Here is an 18,889-nt window from a genome sequence, read left to right on the forward strand (position 1 = left end):
TTAATGCAACATCTCACGCTTTATTTTCATCCAGATTTGCATTAATTTCTCACTGATATCCTGTATTGACAAGTGAGTTAAACCACTCCATAAAGCCTCCTTTATCACATCCCAAAGCCCTTCAATGAGGTTAAGGTCACAACTCTGTGGTAACCAAGTCACGCGTGAAAATGATTCCTCATGCTCCCTGAACCACTCTTTGACAATTCGAACCCAAAGAATCTTGGCATACTTGTCCTGGAGTATGCCCATGCCAACAGGGAAGAAAAAAATCAATTGATGTTGGATGGAGGTGTAACCTGGCCATTCAGAAGGTTCTGGTACTCAGCCTTTACTTTATTAATGGATAACGTTGCTGAGCTGTAATAATAATCTAGTCATTGGCTCTTATGTATTTGCTGATATAAATTCAAATGGTGACCTTTTTTGGCCGGGAAGTGTATGTTTAAAGGGAACTATGTATAACTAAAATTTCTGTTAATACAGCTGTATATTACGGCAAAGTTTAATATAAAAACACATTAATTTAATATGCCGCGTATACTACATACAATGTGCTCTGGCACTGAAGCATATTGTATGGCACAAACTGGTCATAACCATATTCATTTAAAGCTTTGGTCCTATCCCAAGAGTCAATTTCGACGCCAATGGGGGGGGAGCTAGCGCACATGCGCACACCAGGCAGCTTTAACCCGGAAGTTCTTCCTGTAGCGCCGGAGTAACATGGCGCCCGGCGGCATGTGAGAAGGACAGTGTCAGAGCCGGCTTTACCGCCTCGAGAGCATGTATACAGCGCCATGTAGCAGGCTTGCAGGTACGGCGTTGTCGCCGGGGGGTTCTGAAGTGGTGTCCCGCTGCGGTCCTGGTCGTAGTCGGGCTACGCCGCTTTTCCACGATTTTATTTTCTCGGTAACCTTGGCGTGTTTCATTCATGTCCTGCAGAATAAAGATGTTATTGGGATCGGCGTTTCCGCTGCATTGCGGTGGAATTCCCACAGGTCCTCGTTATAAAAGTCCGTTTGCCCGACTAGAAGACCGCCTTAGCCTTTCATTTAAGTCCAATGACATGCACTCTTTACGCGAGCAGGACTCCGAAATCGAGCCGGAGGGTAACTGGATTGTACTGTAAGCTCAGGGGTGCATCTCCCTAAACCTGCGCGGTAGTGTCACCCGTGTTAATGTATAATATAAGTAACGCATTGAGAGCTGAAACCCTGACACAGTATCCACCCAAAGGTATGCTAGCGTCTGGTGACTGAAGCGAACTGGCTAATGGCCTAGTGATCGCCCAGCCTCCAAGACGTCACTGTATTTACAACCGCCAGTGATCTGATCACGAAAACCCGGGTATTTGTTTTATCGACTGGGCTCCAGAATCGCTTTAGCTGTTCGTGTATGTTGATGCTAAATCCGTTTGAAACTCTTATACCCCTGTCCAGGTTTGATGGGCACAGTGATGTTAAATAAAGTGGTGCTTTACTGCCAAGCCAACCGTAAACAGTACACCGCATAGGGTGACCTGACTTAATGTTCTCAAGTGCGTAGGTTTGATTTCACCCCATTAAACTCACAGGATCCTCCTACAATATCAGTAGGAGGTCCCCATTGTCCATACCAAAAACCTATGCCCTTGAACATTGCGCATGACCTCTGTGCGGAGATATACAGTGCAAAAAAAGTCTTAAACAGTTTTTGAATGTCTAGAATCTAGGCAATGGCGGAAGCAGCAGAATTACACTTAAGTAGTATGAGTAACTGAATAATAAGCAAGTATCAGATCGATAAATAATGGGTATGAACAATAACAATACCGGTGCAAATATCAATAAAGTGACAAACTGCCGGTAGATGGTGGAGTTAATGTAAAGTTAAAATCTGTGTGGAGTACAGAGTTCAGAAGACCATGGGGAAAAAGATCCTGCGACGTAACTGTGCATTAGAACTGGGTCTTCAGTATTTCAGTTTATGGACCTGTGTGATATTATGCACATGCAGTTGTCACACAGCAAGGACAGTGGTACAGCTGGGCCGCAAATGAAGATCCGAAACACTGCAGTGTACCTTATCTCCGTAATATCAGCTTTCGATAACCTTCAGTAAATTTATTTTACTGTGATACGAAACCTTAGCAAGCTTTGCAATTTTAATGATTGTTCCTTTTCGACATTATTTCGTATACGTCAAAAATCAGTGTAACAAAATCAAAAGTTAGTGAAGAGAAGTGAATATGAACCGGTCATAGAAAGACCTTCATCTTCCAATGTATGGAAATATTGTCGAGACTATAGAGACAGCATTGAGCATAAGCGAGTGATAGTTAACACTGCGTTGTGTTTGTTAGTACAACTCGCTGCAACAGCAGTAATTTGACAAACTATATTGGTAGATAAGTTCCATTTTGGATATATTTTCTTTTGGGTAAATTTTCAGCTAATTTTCTGCTTTATACATATCGCAGTATTTATCAAACATTGACAAGGAATTGTACTTGTCACGCTGCTAAATATTCTTCTTAAGGGGTGAAATGAGCTCTGTCCTTCATAGATAATGAAGCAGGTGTCTACCCAGGAATCTCTTCTCCATTCGTCTCGCCCCGCAAACTGTCCCAGTCACTGTGGTCCGCTCTCCCCCCAGGCCGGGTGGGGGCTGTCCTTATCCTGAAGCTTCCGGAAAGCGTGGCCGTGGTGCAGCGGCGGGGTCCCGGCCTCTCCCTGCTGGCTCACAGCTGCCCTGCCGCATGCGTTACCTTCCAGCACCTGAACTTCCTAAAGCGACAGGTTTGGCTTCTCTCTTCACTCTCAACCTTCGACTCATATGTTGAGTTATGGACCCCTTGCACCCAAGTAATGCTATGAATATCCTGTCTCTAAGAGGCAAAGCTTTTTAAAAACTTTGTCTAAGCAGTTGTGAGTCCTGATCTCTTTGCCGGGGGAACTGAATTCTTATTGGCTGTTGTTCTTGCCACCGCCCCATTGTCTGGTGATTGGCGGTGCTGAGAGTAATCTGCGTGCTCATTGGTTGTAACTGTGGTCCTCCGATTGTCTTCAGTATGTGACGAAGGGCGGCGGTGAATTTCGGCAGCAGGCACAGCCCAAGCGGGAGCGCATGGCTGCCCTGCCGGAGGAGCGGGACGATGCGGTTATCAGGGACGTTCAGGAGCTGCCGGCCCTCAGGCTGCCGCCGCCATCGCAGACTCCCCCACAGGAGGGTGTGGCTCCGGCCAGGGAGATGCAAGCGGGGGTCCCTCAAGAGGCTCGTTCGGAGAGGCAGTGGCGGGAGCTGAAGGTGGAGAAAGGGGAGCTTCTTGGTGTCTATGCGCGTCTCTCCAAGATCAAGCTCACGGGTGAGACAGGGCTGGGGGGCTTCAAAGGGCCTGTCTGGGGGCTGAGCACATCATAAGACAAAATTCATGTGCACATATGCCTTCTATGAGAAACAGATTAACCCCCCCGCCCCCCGCCTTGGTTCCAGCCCTGGTCGCCACGACGGCTGCAGCAGGCTTTGCAATGGCCCCGGTGCCCTTTGACCCCAGTGTCTTTCTTCTGGCGTCGCTCGGCACGGGACTGGCATCCTGTGCGGCCAATTCCATCAACCAGGTCTGTTATCGTCTGACTGTGCATGTCTAGCTATGCGTGTATGCCTGTGCAGGCGTGTACCTTTGTGTGTGTTCCTGTGCACATGCATGCACATGTGTGTGTGTGTGTGTGTGTGTGCGCGTGTGTGTGCGCGTGTGTGTGCTGGTGCACGTGCATATATACACCATATTGCCAAAAGTATCGGGACACCCCTCCAAATCATTGAATTCATGTGTTCCAATCTCTTCTATAGCCACAGGTGTATAAAATCAAGCACCTAGGCATGCAGACTGCTTCTACAAACATTTATGAAAGAATGGGTCACTCTCAGGAGCTCAGTGAATTCAAGCGTGGCAGCGTGATAGGATGCCACCTGTGCAATATGGCCATTCATGAAATTTCCTCACTACTAAATATTCCATGGTCAACTGTTAGTTGTATTATAATAAAGTGGAAGCATTTGGGAACAACAGCAACTCAGCCACAAAGTGGTAGGCCATGTAAAATCACAGAGTGGGGACAACGTGGCGGACAGACACTTATAAATAGTACAGGAAATATTCTTTTGTTGTTGGGCTGTGGTACCTTGCCTTCCATGATGCTTAGCGTTAGCTGGTCCAGCTCCCATAATGTACTGTGAGGGCAGTTGGAAGACATACCTGAAGGTCCTCTGGCCTGAACCCATGACACAGTGCAGCATGTGCTGCGTTTGGAGAAGGAGGGAAGGGGTGTGTGCCCAGAGTGGGCTTTCCATCCCGTCCCTCGGCGCTCGGGGTCCAGGCACACTGGGAGTTCAGTCACGGTATATGTCTGGCGAGTTTTCACCAGGAAACGGGCACCTCACCTGTCTGAGAGCACTGTGTCTGTCTGCGGGCGTCTCACCTGTCTGAGAGCACTGCATCTGTCTGCGGGCGTCTCACCTGTCTGAGAGCACTGTGTCAGTCTGCGGGCGTCTCACCTGTCTGAGAGCACTGCATCTGTCTGCGGGCGTCTCACCTGTCTGAGAGCACTGCGTCAGTCTGCGGGCGTCTCACCTGTCTGAGAGCACTGCATCTGTCTGCGGGCGTCTCACCTGTCTGAGAGCACTGCGTCAGTCTGCGGGCGTCTCACCTGTCTGAGAGCACTGCGTCTGTCTGAGAGCACTGCGTCTGTCTGAGAGCACTGCGTCTGTCTGAGAGCACTACGTCTGTCTGAGAGCACTGTGTCTGTCTGTGGGCGTCTCACCTGTCTGAGAGCACTGTGTCTGTCTGTGGGCATCTCACCTGTCTGAGAGCACTGTGTCTGTCTGTGGGTGTCTCACCTGTCTGAGAGCACTGCATCTGTCTGCGGGCGTCTCACCTGTCTGAGAGCACTGCATCTGTCTGCGGGCGTCTCACCTGTCTGAGAGCACTGTGTCTGTCTGTGGGCGTCTCACCTGTCTGAGAGCACTGCATCTGTCTGCGGGCGTCTCACCTGTCTGAGAGCACTGTGTCTGTCTGTGGGCCTCCTGCCTGTCAGACAGTGCCCCGTCTCTCTGCTGGTGCCCCGCCTATCTGAGAGAGTCCCGTCTCTCAGAGAATGCCCTGTCTGTCTTCTGGTGCCCCAACTCTCTGTAGATGCTCCATCTCTCTGCAGGTACCCTGTCTTTCTGTGGGGGTCCCTTCTCTGAGAGAGTGCCCCGTCTGTCTGCGGGCGCTCTGTCTTTCTGTGGGGGTCCCGTCTATCTGAGAGCACCCTGCCTGTTAATGTGGCCGGGGTCGCTAATCTGAGCGCTTTGCTAGAGCAGTTTGCCTTTAGATGCCTCCTGTAGGTTAATGATTAACTCTGCTGGGACTCGAACTCGACTGTGGTTCCTGACCCCCAGTTGCCCCAGTATGGCTCATGCCATCCTCCTTATTGGTCTGTCTGCGGTGAGTATGGCCCAGTGGGGGCAGTGTGTTGCTTGGAGGGTTAGGATCTTGAGCCTGTGACCGGAAAGTCTCTGGCTTGAATCCCAGGGTTGGCCAGTAATGTCACTGTGGGGCCCCCAGTTGCCCCCAGAACTGGCTGACCTGCTTCCTCATAGGTCGCTTTGGGTAAAAGGATCTGCTAAATAAGTATGATGTGATGTTTAATGAACCAAATGAGCGGATCGCTGTTTATGATGGTGGTTGGAGGTACAGGCCCTGAGACGTAGCTGGGGGTGTGGCCGTGGGCGTTGGGGGTTCCCTCTAGAGCGATTACGTGGAGCACTGATATTTAACAAAGCGGTGGGGGCAGTTTAATTACAAACTGCCTCTGCCTTCATTGCAGATCCTGTGTGTTGGGGGTGGGGGGGCGGCTCTCCGAAGGATATCATTTTTCCTGTCTAATTATACGTACGTGTGCTTGCATGCACACGCGCAGTCACACGCGCCGCCCGGCTGGTTTCCGTGGTAACCTCGTCCTGACACGCGGGATGTGTTCAGGCACCTCTCGGAGATCTTGAGATGAAAGGGGCTGCAGGGGGCGGGGGGATAGGGGGGTATCTTTGTGTAACTGATCTCAAGACTTTGGTCTGCTGCAGGTTTTTACAGTAGGGGGGGCTCCTTCTGATGCAGTGCCAGCTCTTGTCTCGTGGGGGTGGCGCGGTGACAGGGACGCTAACAGAGGAGCCGTGTGCCGGGGCGTGGCCCCCCTCCAGAGCCCCCTGGAGAGACAGCCCCGCCCACAGTGTCACAGGTGAAGCACGCCAGGCCCATCATCACTCTGTATGAAGCCAAGGACAGCTTCCGAAACGCTTCACCCCATCTGCAGGGCGGTGGGGGGGGTGGAAAGTGAACTGAAGACCACACAGTCTCACTTGGCTCCTCCCTTAGCGGGTGCCTCTCTGCGCCCCCTGTTGGAGGAGTGTGAGCAGGGTGTCACAGCCGGGGTGTGCGCTCCTCGTGTCTCCCCCTCCCCCATGTGGGGCTCGTTACCAGGGGTCTGTGGGGGGGGGGTGGGGTGGGGTGGGGTGGGGTGGTTCCCTGACAGCTTTGGGTGTTTGTTTTGGGGCAGCACTTTGCCTGGAAAATACACAGTCAATCAGAGTGACGCCCCCCCGCCCCTCCTGAAACCTCGGGTGCGAAAGGCGGCCTCTCTGAATGGGTCCTTTGTATGGAACTCAACACTGTCAGGGGAAAATGTATTTGGGCTCTAATTTTCTCTTTAATTATTATTTTTGGGGGGGTGGCGGCACTGCCTCTGTGTGCTGGCAGCGGGGTCACCCTGGGGGGGCACGTCTTCCCCGGGTGTCCTGCCAGCGATGTTTTGGCTCTCACCATCAGCGGCCTGTGCGGTCATTGGCCTTAACGAGGTAATTGAGTTAGGAGAGTGTTTCAAGCTGGGTCTGGGGGGGGGGGCACCTGTAGGGGTGATCTTGTCCCGCGCTGATGGGGATGGGCTGGTGCAGTGAGACATCATTTGTGTGCATACGTGTGAGTGCATATGCATGCGTGCACGTGTGCTCAGTGCACGTGTGTGCGTGTGTCTGCATGTGTGTGTGTGCGTGCACGTGTGCTTGTGTGTCCGTGTGTGTGTGTCCACGTGTCCGTGCGTCCGTCCGTGTGTGTCCGTATGTGTCCGCATGTCCGTGTGTGTCCGCGTGTCCGTGTGTGTCCGTGTGTGTATAGCCGGGTGCCGTGTGACTCATTTACATGTTTAGTCCAGCTGACTCTTGCTCCCGCCTTCCTGTGACTGTAGCATAGGTTAAAGATGGCAACGCCGTGCTTCCGAACCCCTGCTGGGGTTTTTCTTGGACCTGGGGAGTATTTTCCTGCCCTCGCTGTATGTGCGGGTGATAAGGAGCCGCCCCCCAAAAGCAAGTGTCCTTAAAGTGGCCTGATGAGAATCTGCCGTGTCTTAGAGGTGTGACCCCCCCTGCACTGGCCCCCCGGCCCCCCGGCCCGCAGCTATCAGCTCTTCTGGGGAGTATCAGCTGAATGGCACATTGCCTTATACTAGGGGGTATCAATTTTAATCCTTTTGTTTAAAATATAATTGGTTTAAAATGTGAAATGGGGGAATGTGCCCCCCCAGTAATTACTCCTGTAACTGGATGCGTATTGAACACTTGATACTCTTGACCAAGTCATCCTCTCGTTGTTACCCCACTGTGACCCCCCCCCCGGATCCCATCCCCCAGCCCCCCTCCCCCCCTCCTACGTACCCCTGTCTGCCTTTATACTGACGTGTCTCAGCGTTGGGCTTCTTTCTGAAGGTGATCATTGCACATGTAAACATGCTACACTCTTTTGGGGGGGGTCGTCGCGCCTGTGTGTGACAGTCTGTGACGTGTCCGCGTGGGAGGTGCCCCATGGTTCCCTGAACTCTGCTGCCCTTTCACCTCCAGTCGCATGACCAAAGGCGGGTGGGCGCGGTCCTGACCAGCCCGTGTCATCAGCGGTTCTCCAGATATTTGGGCCCCGCCCCTTACCGCCACTCAGGACCTGCGTCCGTGCTGGAGGAGCCCCCACCATCACGTCCATATTTCGGCTCCAAACCACCCGCCCGTTTCTGTTTTTGAGATTGGCTTGGCCCGTCGCCGACCGAGATGGGTCTGAGATGCATTCTGGGTATTATCTGCCCCCCTGGGCTTCCCGGCACTAATGCGCCCGGCTGCGAGAGTGCCGAGTGCCAGCGGGATGCGGGTCTCCCGGGACGCCGCCTCTGACTCGCCTTCAGAGTGATTTACGTTCCCAGAACAACACGGAGCTCGCCTCACTCGAGATGGGGGGGGCTGGAGGCTCGCAACCCTGAATATTTAATCCCTCCTGGGTGTGTCGTCGAGCGCTTTGAATAATTTAGGCTTTATTTTGCCATCACTGCCTCTGTTTATATTTTATTCTTTTTCAAAAAGTAGTTCCTCCCATTTCTTGGCTCCTGCCATTGGCTGTCATGAGTGGGGGGGGGGGGTTTCCCGCTTTTATTGGTATTTTGCCCCCCTTGCCACTGACTGGGGTGTGGGAGGTGAAGCCCCCCCCCCCCCCCCCGCCTTTGAGAGTACCCCATTGCCCACCGAGCCTGGCATCATGGGCGTGGCTGAGCCACGGGGTTAGGAACCAGAGGGCATCGATGTAGACTACCCGCGATTTTTTTTGGGGGGGGGTGCGGGTGTAACTCTAAACAGCAGAGCCTGGATCCATCATGTAAGGGGAGGGGGTGTTTGGGACAGAAATGGCCGGGTGATTACCGGCATCGTTAGGCCCGTCTGCTTCGCGGCGGCCATTTGATTACGGTCCCGGCGGCTTTTGCCGCTCATGCCCTTATATGGGCCGCGAGCCGGTTCACTGTCGACCTATGATGAGCCATGTCCCGCAGGCTTGGGGTGCGGTGGCCAGTCACGGCCATGCTGCCCCCCCCAGTGCTTACCTGACTGCCCTGCCAGTGTGGCCCCCACTTTCTGAGACTTGGTGCCTGTTTTGGATTCTTTTTTCCCAGATGCACATGCCCCCCCACCTTATTTATGCTGAAAAGGCTTCTTTATTTTTGGTTTACTTTTCAGGATCTCATTCCTGTCCCAACCTAGCCCCCCCCCCACCACACCCCTGCCAATACCCCGGTCGTTCCCTGCCCAGCGTATGTGTCACTTTCCAGAGCAAAGTTTTGACTGTTGCCCCCCCACCCTTGATAAACGTACCACCCCCTCAGCAAAGTGCCGTGACACACTTTTTCTTGTGGTTCTGTGATATCCGCCCCCGGCCCTCCATCAGCCCCCCTGTTCCCAGCCTCCCCTGGCGGTGCGGGGGGGTTGGGGCAGCCCTCGCCCAGGGCCATTAGGGGTAACAGAACGCCATCGGCCCCGTCCTCTTCAAAGGTGGGGGGGGGGCGCTGTGAGTTTTATCTGTCCCCGAGTCCGAGGCCAGCGACAGCGGATCTGCTTTCAAACGGCATAAGCATTCCTCCCGCGTGACGCCAGGCTGCTCTGCCACCCCCCCCCCCTTGCCTGGGATTTCAAAGGGCCCTGGAGTCACCTGGGCCCCCCCCCCCGCCTCCTCATTCCCATCCTTACAGCCCTGCCCTCTGGGGCTCTGCGCTGCTTTGTCTCCATTACATTTTTATGATTTTCATTTTTTTCCAAAAAGCACTTTTGTAGAAGCGGGGTTACCTAGATTTTACATGAATGTGGTGTTTGGGGGGTCAGGTAACCAGTTAGCTCTGGTAACCAGTTAGCGCTGGTGCTTAGCATGTTTACATTTCCAAAGGACATGCGTGTGCACAGGCTCGTCAAGAGAAGAGGGCTTGTAGGTGTGATGAGTACACAGAAAATGATGGGGTATCCTTGTGGTGATCTTATTTTTGACCAGTTTGCATCAAAGCCCCCCCGACAGGACAGTCAGTACAGCTGGGACAGCCCCCCCCCCCCAACAGGACAGTCAGTACATGCTGAAAAAGTGCCTTTTTCATTGGAGGGGAACCTTCCTTTATATATTGGAATAAAAGTTTTATAAGGTCAGGCTTATATAATTAAGCTTTTATTCATTTAATGTACTTTGTTTTTAATCCGTTTACTTTTCTAAAGTCCATTCCAAAGAGAACTCAGTACGTAACCCCCCCAAAGACATAAACATAGTCATTAATATTAGCTGTCACACCTGCACCGTTTGCCCAGGAGCCTGTGCCCTGCCTGCCCCCATGCCCTGCCTGTCCCCGTGCCCTGCCTGTCCCCGTGCCCTGCCTGTCCCCGTGCCCTGCCTGTCCCCGTGCCCTGCCTGCCCCCGTGCCCTGCCTGCCCCCGTGCCCTGCCTGTCCCCGTGCCCTGCCTGTCCCCGTGCCCTGCCTGCCCCCGTGCCCTGCCTGCCCCCGTGCCCTGCCTGCCCCCGTGCCCTGCCTGTCCCCGTGCTCTGCCTGCCCCCGTGCCCTGCCTGCCTCCGTGCCCTGCCTGTCCCCACATGCTCCCCACGCACTGCAGGTGAGCAGACCGCAGGCTGATTAAAGCATTATCTCCCTCTTAGTGTCTAGAGAGAGGGTCATTAGAAGGTCCTCAGCCGGCCAATGAGCATGGTGTCACGTTCCGGAGCACGCCTCTGCCTTTTAAGCCCCTGTGTGCCTTTGTCCTGTAATTGGAGGTGGGCTGTGGGGTGCCCCTCCTCAGCCGCAGGGGGGGGTGGGGGATGGGGGGGTCGTGCCCCTTTGGTCTGTGTGCGCTACACACCTGATGCCGTTTAGCAGCTAAGTTGGCTCTGTCAGCGGTTGGTTAAATAAAGTCACCGTCCACACGGCTAGCATGGGGGAAATATGTAGATCCATAAGCCCCCCCCCCCCCCCTTTTTTTTAAGCGGCAGAGTCCAGAGCAGCTGTGTTCCATCAGTGTTGTTGCATTTACTTACGCGAGCTGCCTGTTTCTTGTTGGATGGAAGCTTTGGTTCATTCTGGAATTACAAGAAAGCATATCTGTGGATCCATGCCGGCACGGAGCCGCTTCCTCTCTGGTTCTGAAGCGTTCATGCCTCTCTGGTTCTGAAGCGTTCATGTCGGCACGGAGCAGCTTCCTCTCTGGTTCTGAAGCGTTCATGTCGGCACGGAGCCGCTTCCTCTCTGGTTCTGAAGCGTTCATGTCGGCACGGAGCCGCTTCCTCTCTGGTTCTGAAGCGTTCATGCCAGCACGGAGCCGCTTCCTCTCTGGTTCTGAAGCGTTCATGCCGGCACGGAGCCGCTTCCTCTCTGGTTCTGAAGTGTTCATGCCGGCACGGAGCCGCTTCATCTCTGGTTCTGAAGTGTTCATGCCTCTCTGGTTCTGAAGCGTTCATGTCGGCACGGAGCCGCTTCCTCTCTGGTTCTGAAGTGTTCATGCCGGCACGGAGCCGCTTCCTCTCTGGTTCTGAAGCGTTCATGCCTCTCTGGTTCTGAATCGTTCATGCCGGCACGGAGCCGCTTCCTCTCTGGTTCTGAAGCGTTCATGCCGGCACGGAGCCGCTTCTTCTCTGGTTCTGAAGCGTTCATGCCTCTCTGGTTCTGAATCGTTCATGCCGGCACGGAGCCGCTTCCTCTCTGGTTCTGAAGCGTTCATGCCGGCACGGAGCCGCTTCTTCTCTGGTTCTGAAGCGTTCATGCCGGCACGGAACCGCTTCTTCTCTGGTTCTGTTCTCGCTGTCTAGAAACGCGGTAAATACCCAGGGCATGTCGGTGTGAAGATATTTGGGGAGTTAGGCGAAGTCCTGGAGCACTTAAAATTCTTTGGTCCAAAGAAGGATCGCACGGACTTTAGGTTGTTTTGATGGCCGGCGGGGGTGTCTTTGAGACCGAGAGGTGTAGAGGTGTCCAAGGAGGTAGACCATGTTGTTTGTGACTGGAGGTGTTTTGCAATGAAGACCAGGCTCTTTGCTCTGACTGATTCACCCCCATCACCCAGTCAGATTGGTCAGTATCACCATCACCTGTAACAAGGGGGTTACTACTCTGTTGGGTCAGCCTGCTCACGACAATCTGCCCGAGGGGGGGCACCCGTGCGTCTTATTATGGTGCTGCTTCTCCCCAAAATGTGGCTGGATCTGGATCTGCATGGTGGGGGGTCTCGCTGGTTATCACTAACTCTGGAGGTGACATTGACGTTGTCCAAAGGCGATTGTGGATTTCACGCCCTCTCCCTGGTCGGGTGCTGGTTGTGGTTCTTCTGCTTATCCCCGCCTGGGTCCTCGGACATTGTGGCGTCATCCTGAGATGGGCTCCTTCTGACTGAACCTCGCTTTTAGCTGTGTGCTCGTCGTTGGGTGGAACCTCCACATCCCACCCGAAACGCTGGGACCTGGGTTTGTTAGATCATGGGACAAATCTAGAACTTGTGAATTTCGGGAGCTGAGTGGACTTGAGTGGGGTCCTCTGTGCAGCTTAGACGGCCGTTTGATGTGGCTTTGTGCTCATTCACACCCTTGGCTTTCCGGCAGGTTTTCCTGTCTGATGTCACATGACACCTAGGACTGCCAGGTCACCCAGAGGATTGGTTTTTTTCGGCCTAGTCATTATTTTGCTGGCTTTCTGAGAGCCCACTGGACGATGATGGAAACCGGGTTACTTTTCACCATTATGCATTTTAAGAGAGTGTAAACACTGTGTATCACTATAGTGCAGAAGTGTGTACTACCTACATCAGAGACCGCCTTCGCAAGAGGGGGACTTTGGAACCCAGAGCACAGTCCAGCATCAATGTTCCTGTTACTTGAGTAGGAGGGGGTCTCAGCAACATGCAGTGGAGCTGCTCAGGGTCCCCGGGGGGGGGGGGGGGGGGGTAGGTGATGGAGATCATCTTCCCATCCAGTGGTCCTCAGGGTTAGGGATGTGCACCTACTCACTGAACAAACTTCCAATTCATATACATGTCTGCACCTCCTCTGGTCGTGTGTGTGTGTGTGTGTGCGTGTGGAGCTGGGGTGGGGGGCACAGAGCTCAGATCACTCCATTGCTGGGGCAGAGCATCCAATTTCCTGGGCCGACTGGGCTCAGGGTAGCGTATCCACACCCCCCTCATTACAGACACCCCCTCTTTTCTGATACTGTCAGCTTACGGTTTATTGAGACCCCCCCATGAGGGTATATGCCATGCCATGGGTATATGGGGACACGGGTGTAATTGTACTCTGTCGACTTATAAAGAAATGGTGCTTGCTGGGGGGTAGGAGCCCTGGAGATGTTCCCTCCTCGCCCCCCTTAACGTGGGCATGCGCTCGCTGACCTGTTTTGGTGCCACTCTCAGTCTGAAGACCACGCTCGCCAACTGCAGCTGCTGAACACATGGGTGACGGACTTCGCCCACCTCCCCCTCACGATTTTAAAGGGGTCGTCCTGTTAATGGTGAATGCTTTCTGAGAACCGACCAACTCGCTTCAGCACTTCATCCACATGGCTTTCAGTCTGCTGCAGGTCTCCTGGTTTGTTGATGGTGTAACCTACACCATTCTCGTAGATCATCCTGCCTCCCCCCCCCCCAGAGGTTTCCACAGATAAGAGAGGATTAGAGTCCCCTCAAGATTAATAAACCAGATGGCAAGAGAGTTGCTTTTTGGCACGACTGTCCAGAGGCGGCCAAGCGCTGAGTTTACGTTAGCCGTGAGCTTTGGTTGGAACACACCATCCCCTCGAGAGTCGTCACTGCGGGGTGGCGCTCACTCACTGGGGGCTAAATTCAGCATTTGAACATTTATTCAGTGTGTAAGCTGTGGCCCTGCCCTAGCTGTGGGTAACTCTGGTATTTTTTTTTCAGTCTGGACCCTACCTCACAACCCACACGCTGACACGTTAAAACCACTTTGAAAACACTCTGCAGCGTTATAAACTTTCCATTTGGTCCGGTTCCTCGCCACGTGTGAAGTGATTAATTTTTCCCCCGCGGTGCCACTGTCTCGGTGGCTTGGGTGCCGGCTGCCAGGCGCACCGCCGACACGGAGCGTGGCGTCTAGCTTGCCGATGGCGGTGTGCCGTTCGGTGATCCGGATGACGGTGTGTTTTTTGTGCGTGTGGTGTTTCTGTGGTGCCTCGCTGGAGGAACGCTCTGGTCCTGGGATCCGTGTTGAGTCCAATTTCGGGAGGCCGGTTTCGGGAGGCACAGGAGTGGAAACGTACACTGAAGAAGTTGGGTGGGGGGGGGGGTAACTGAGGTCAGGTCCCAGTGTTAAGGTGTATTTTCTGGGAATGGGGATTCCCAAAACGTGGTCTTAGGAATGAAGGCACTCGTCTCCTGACTTTGGGACATCCCTGGGATATCCTCTGCACCGTGCTCTTCAGAGCGACCCCATGGTGACACGCTTCTCATTCTCTGTCTGCCCTGTGACTCTCCGTGTGGCTGCCAACCTTCCTGCTAAAACCAGGAGCCAGCAGCAGTGGGACTGGGATTAGGGCTGGGATCTTTCAGGAATAGACTGTCATAATTACTGCTGTCCTGCTTTACAGTTTTAAAAATAACCAAGAATTATGTTGATAATTTTTTTTTTCCCTAAGGAGAGGTTTGACAACCAGAATTTCCATGTTTGTCTAAAACGGACTTGCTGTCCCCAAAATGGAGATTACAGCGGCGTTTATCCGCATGCGTGCTGACACGTAGCATCTCGCTGCGAGTCCTCATGCTGGCACCTTAACGCTGCGAGTCCTCATGCTGGCACCTTAACGCTGCGAGTCCTCATGCTGGCACCTTAACGCCGCGAGTCCTCATGCTGGCACCTTAACGCCGCGAGTCCTCATGCTGGCACCTTAACGCCGCGAGTCCTCATGCTGGCACCTTAACGCCGCGAGTCCTCATGCTGGCACCTTAACGCCGCGAGTCCTCATGCTGGCACCTTAACACTGAAGCCCCTTCGCCCAGCTTGGATTTACTGGCTGGCACGGCTGCCGTGGACCCTGGGTGTACAAACCTGTAAATATGTCCCACGGCGTGAGTCCTGCTTTCTGCCTGCTTGTCTGTTAGCTCCGTGTCGCGGCTGTACTGGTGTTCAGCTTGTACGCTTCAGGGCACCGGGTCAGACGGGAACGCATGTCCGCCAGGGAAGATTTCATCGCTGGCAAGGGGCCAGATAACTCAATCAGCTTAAGTACTGATGAGTAATGCTGGGGGGGGGGGGGTTGATTTCGAATGGCTGGGTTTAATACCTGTCTGTAATCAAGTCAATTGCACGAGAAGGTATTTAATGACGTTCAGACAACTCTAGTTGGCTTGACTCCCCATGTGTAATTTGGAAAGGAAAGTTCTGGGATATCTCCAAACAGCAGGTTTGATATAGTAAAGGATTAGTCGCTCACTGAATGGGAACCATTCTGCTGCTAGTTTGAGACCTGAACCTTGTTCGCCTGAATTCTCTTTTCGTCTTCTGCAGCTTTGGGTCGGCTGCCCACCTTCCTACAGGCTTGATGTTTGCAAGGGAAGAATGATGTAATTTGTACGACTTCATTTCCTGTCTGCTGGTTGTGAGCCGGTACCCATCTTGGCGGTTCGAGGTTCGAGGTTGTCGTCTGTCTGCTTCCCGTGCTCTGTGGGAGCTGCTTGGCTGAACTTCTCTCTTCAGGTTTGAAATTGAGTTATGAGTTTTTCTTCAAGTTTCAAAAAAATCTACCTGATTGGACTGCTGGGATTGAGATGAGGAAACCCGGCTTCGGTCAGAAGCGAGAGCACTGTCTGTGTCTCTGTCTGTGTCTCTGTCTGTGTCTCTGTCTGTGTCTCTGTCTGTGTCTCTGTCTGTGTCTGTCTGTCACACACACACACACACTCACACACTCTCACACATGCAGGCTGTTCTGATACTGTTGTCCCTCACTGTCGGCAAACTGGAGATTTTAAAGCTGATGATGGCTGACTGCCTCCTGCTGGTGACCCAGACAAGCCCCCCCATCCTGCTAATTCTCTGCAGTTACTAATTGGCCTGTCAGCTCTGTCCCTCAACGACTCGTGTCCATTTCACTTAATTGACTTGCTGCTTGGTGCCGGTGAAGCGAAGGAGAGCCGCCCCCCCCCCGCCCCCCCCCCCCCAAACCTCTTACCTTTATCCTTGTGGCTCGATTGGTTGGCTGCCATCCCCAAAACTCGCCATCTCGGGTCGCCATCGCTGGGCAGCCATCGCCCTGAGCCCGAGTGGCCATTCGCTTGGTCACCCCGTCACCTGAGAGGACCTTCGGCGTGCGGCTGAAAAGGCTGGGGGGGGGGGTGATCTTGGCATAATGGAGCCCCCAGCACCACCGCCCTTTCTGTGGCTTGGTGTTTTGTATCGCTGCTCTAATGAATGGGCGGGGGCAGGGGTGGGGGCTGTAATGGATGATAGGTCAGCCAGCCCGCACCTGAAACCGAAGCGGGGTACACTGGGGTGAGTGAAGGTCCTGGCCCTCAGCCCCCCCCGGGTATATTTCTATAAATATTTAAGTTGTAGCCTAATTAAAAGACCCCAAACAACGACTGACGACGGCTGATGGCTCGTCGCCCTAATGCCCCCCCCCCCCCCCCTTGGCAGGGCTGGTGGCTCCATCTGCTGTGGTAACTGCTGTATGTGACCCCCGCTGTGCGTGACCCCCGCTGTGCGTGACCCCGGCTGTGCGTGACCCCGGCTGTGCGTGACCCCCACTGTGTGTGACCCCGGCTGTATGTGACCCCACTGTACGTGACCCCCGCTGTGCGTGACCCCGGCTGTGCGTGACCCCCGCTGTGCGTGACCCCCGCTGTGCGTGACCCCCGCTGTGCGTGACCCCGGCTGTGCGTGACCCCCGCTGTGCGTGACCCCCGCTGTGCGTGACCCCCGCTGTACGTGACCCCCGCTGTGCGTGACCCCCGCTGTGCGTGACCCCCGCTGTGCGTGACCCCCGCTGTGCGTGACCCCGGCTGCATGTGACCCCACTGTACGTGACCCCCGCTGTGCGTGACCCCCGCTGTGCGTGTACCCCGGCTGTGCGTGTACCCCGGCTGTGCGTGACCCCGGCTGTGCGTGACACCGGCTGTGCGTGACACCGGCTGTGCGTGACACCGGCTGTGCGTGACGCTTGTCTGTTTGTACCCCTTTGCTTTCGGCACAGAGGATGGTCTTCCTCGCTGTTTATCTTGTTGCTTATGTGGCATGTGTCGGCCCTGTGGGAACTTCAGAGGTCTTTTGAAAAGTAAGTGCGTGTGTGTGTGTGTCCCTTTCTGTCCCTTTGTCTCTCAGTGTATTTCTGTGTGTGCGTGTGCACGCCTCAGTAGTCAGCAGGAATGCCAGCCTGTCGTGTCGTGTCGTGTCAGGCCGTGCTGAGTCGGGCCGGGCCGGGCTGTGGTGTGCTGTGCTGTGCTGTGTCGGGCCGGACCACCTGCCCTCACAACGCCCTTTTACTAAAGGCCTCATTACCAGTCATCATCACCTGGGCCGGCTGAGTGGGATAAGGGTTTTCCCCCTTCCCAGGGGGCTTTGAGTGGGGGTAGACCGGAGCTGTCGGCCTTGGTGTTCTGACATTCACCCCCCCCACACACACAGGTGTCTACTCTCACCATGGCCCCAGGTGGTGCCGGGATTCGCACAAGTGCACCGAACTCAGCGTTAGAGCTCTGATTTGGGCCTAAACACCAGGCCCCGTCAGCAAAGCCCCCCCCTTCTGATGGTGCAGTGTGTTCCCCCCCCTTCTGATGGTGCAGTGTGTCCCCCCCCTTCTGATGGTGCAGTGTGCCCCCCCCCTTCTGATGGTGCAGTGTGTTCCCCTCTTCTGATGGTGCAGTGTGTTCCCCTCTTCTGATGGTGCAATGTGTTCCCCTCTTCTGATGGTGCAGTGTGTGTCCCCCCTTCTGATGGTGCAGTGTGTGTCCCCCCTTCTGATGGTGCAGTGTGTTACCCCCTTCTGATGGTGCAGTGTGCCCCCCCCCTTCTGATGGTGCAGTGTGTTCCCCCCCTTTCTGATGGTGCAGTGTGTTCTCCTTTCTTCCATCTCCTTGCTACTGACGACTGAGGGCACATCCACAGGAAGCTGTGTCCCCTGATGGCTCAGCTCTCTCCAGTCCCACGGCGGGAGTAATCCCACCCAGACACACTGCGGGCGTGTCATCGTTCAGACAAATGTACGCCACCCAGGGCTGGGGGCCGGGGGCTGTCTCTCCAGTGACTTGAGATAAATGGTTTAGAAGGATTCCAGAGCTGAGAGGACGGACTGGGTGGTGAAGGGGGGCTGTCTTTTCGTTCTCAGGCTGCTGTTTCCTTATCATGTGCATATCAGACTTGACTGTTTACACTGCCAGTCCCCCCCCCCCCCGCTGCCTCTAGCTTGCATGCCCCCTCCCCCAATGTGAATGCTGCTGTTTACCCCATCCTAAGCATTAGGAAGTGATGTACGATAGAGCGGTTCCGGGCCTCTGCGATTAAAAGCAGTCCTTTTGGATCTTCTCTGGAGTTCTCCAGGAAGCAGTCAGTTAAGATCTAACGCCTGGCTGCCTCTGTAAATCCGGGGGGCGGCAGGCACTGATAGGCCGTCACTTGGCGTAGTGTCATGGGTTAATTGGTGTCCTGGGAAGCATCATCGTTGCTGTGAGGACAAGCCATTGGTCAGATTTGCCGGAGGCCACCAAGGTCAGAAAGAGCAGTACGCTTCGCTAGTTGTTTTTTGGTCAGTAAGTTTGCTAAACTTCCTAAACTGCCATTACATCATTTAATAGTTTAGTGCTCCTGATTTGGTTATGAGGAGCATGAGTTTCTGCTACCTGCCGGTCAGGAGGAGGTTCTGCTAGGCGGAGAGGACTCCCTCCCCCATGGCTAACAGGTGACGCCCTTCTGGTACCTTCCTGTCGTTGGCTTTCCCTTGTGTGTCCTGCTTGGTAAAAGCTCCCCCATGGTACGGGGGTACGGGGGTCTTCCCAAGCAGATGCGTGGACCCTTTTTGAGAGGGTGGTTTGAGAGGGTGTTGAGTCTCGG

The 18,889-nt window shown here is 54.3% G+C and overlaps 1 protein-coding gene across 1 annotated transcript in view; it reads left to right on the top strand.

The window, feature by feature from the left end:
* The first annotated feature begins 684 nt into the window (after nt 1-684).
* cox10 (cytochrome c oxidase assembly factor heme A:farnesyltransferase COX10) overlaps nt 685-18,889 on the top strand; it is a 34,910-nt gene continuing 16,705 nt past the window's right edge. The window contains exons 1-4 of the mRNA XM_023817036.2: nt 685-817; nt 2,638-2,780; nt 3,052-3,346; nt 3,475-3,599. Of these exons, the coding sequence (XP_023672804.2) occupies nt 787-817; nt 2,638-2,780; nt 3,052-3,346; nt 3,475-3,599 (594 nt within the window). The 5' untranslated portion in view covers nt 685-786. The remainder of the gene's footprint in view (nt 818-2,637; nt 2,781-3,051; nt 3,347-3,474; nt 3,600-18,889) is intronic.

The sequence above is a fragment of the Paramormyrops kingsleyae genome, chromosome 5 (assembly GCF_048594095.1).
Source record: "Paramormyrops kingsleyae isolate MSU_618 chromosome 5, PKINGS_0.4, whole genome shotgun sequence".
Taxonomy (NCBI): Eukaryota; Metazoa; Chordata; class Actinopteri; order Osteoglossiformes; family Mormyridae; genus Paramormyrops; species Paramormyrops kingsleyae.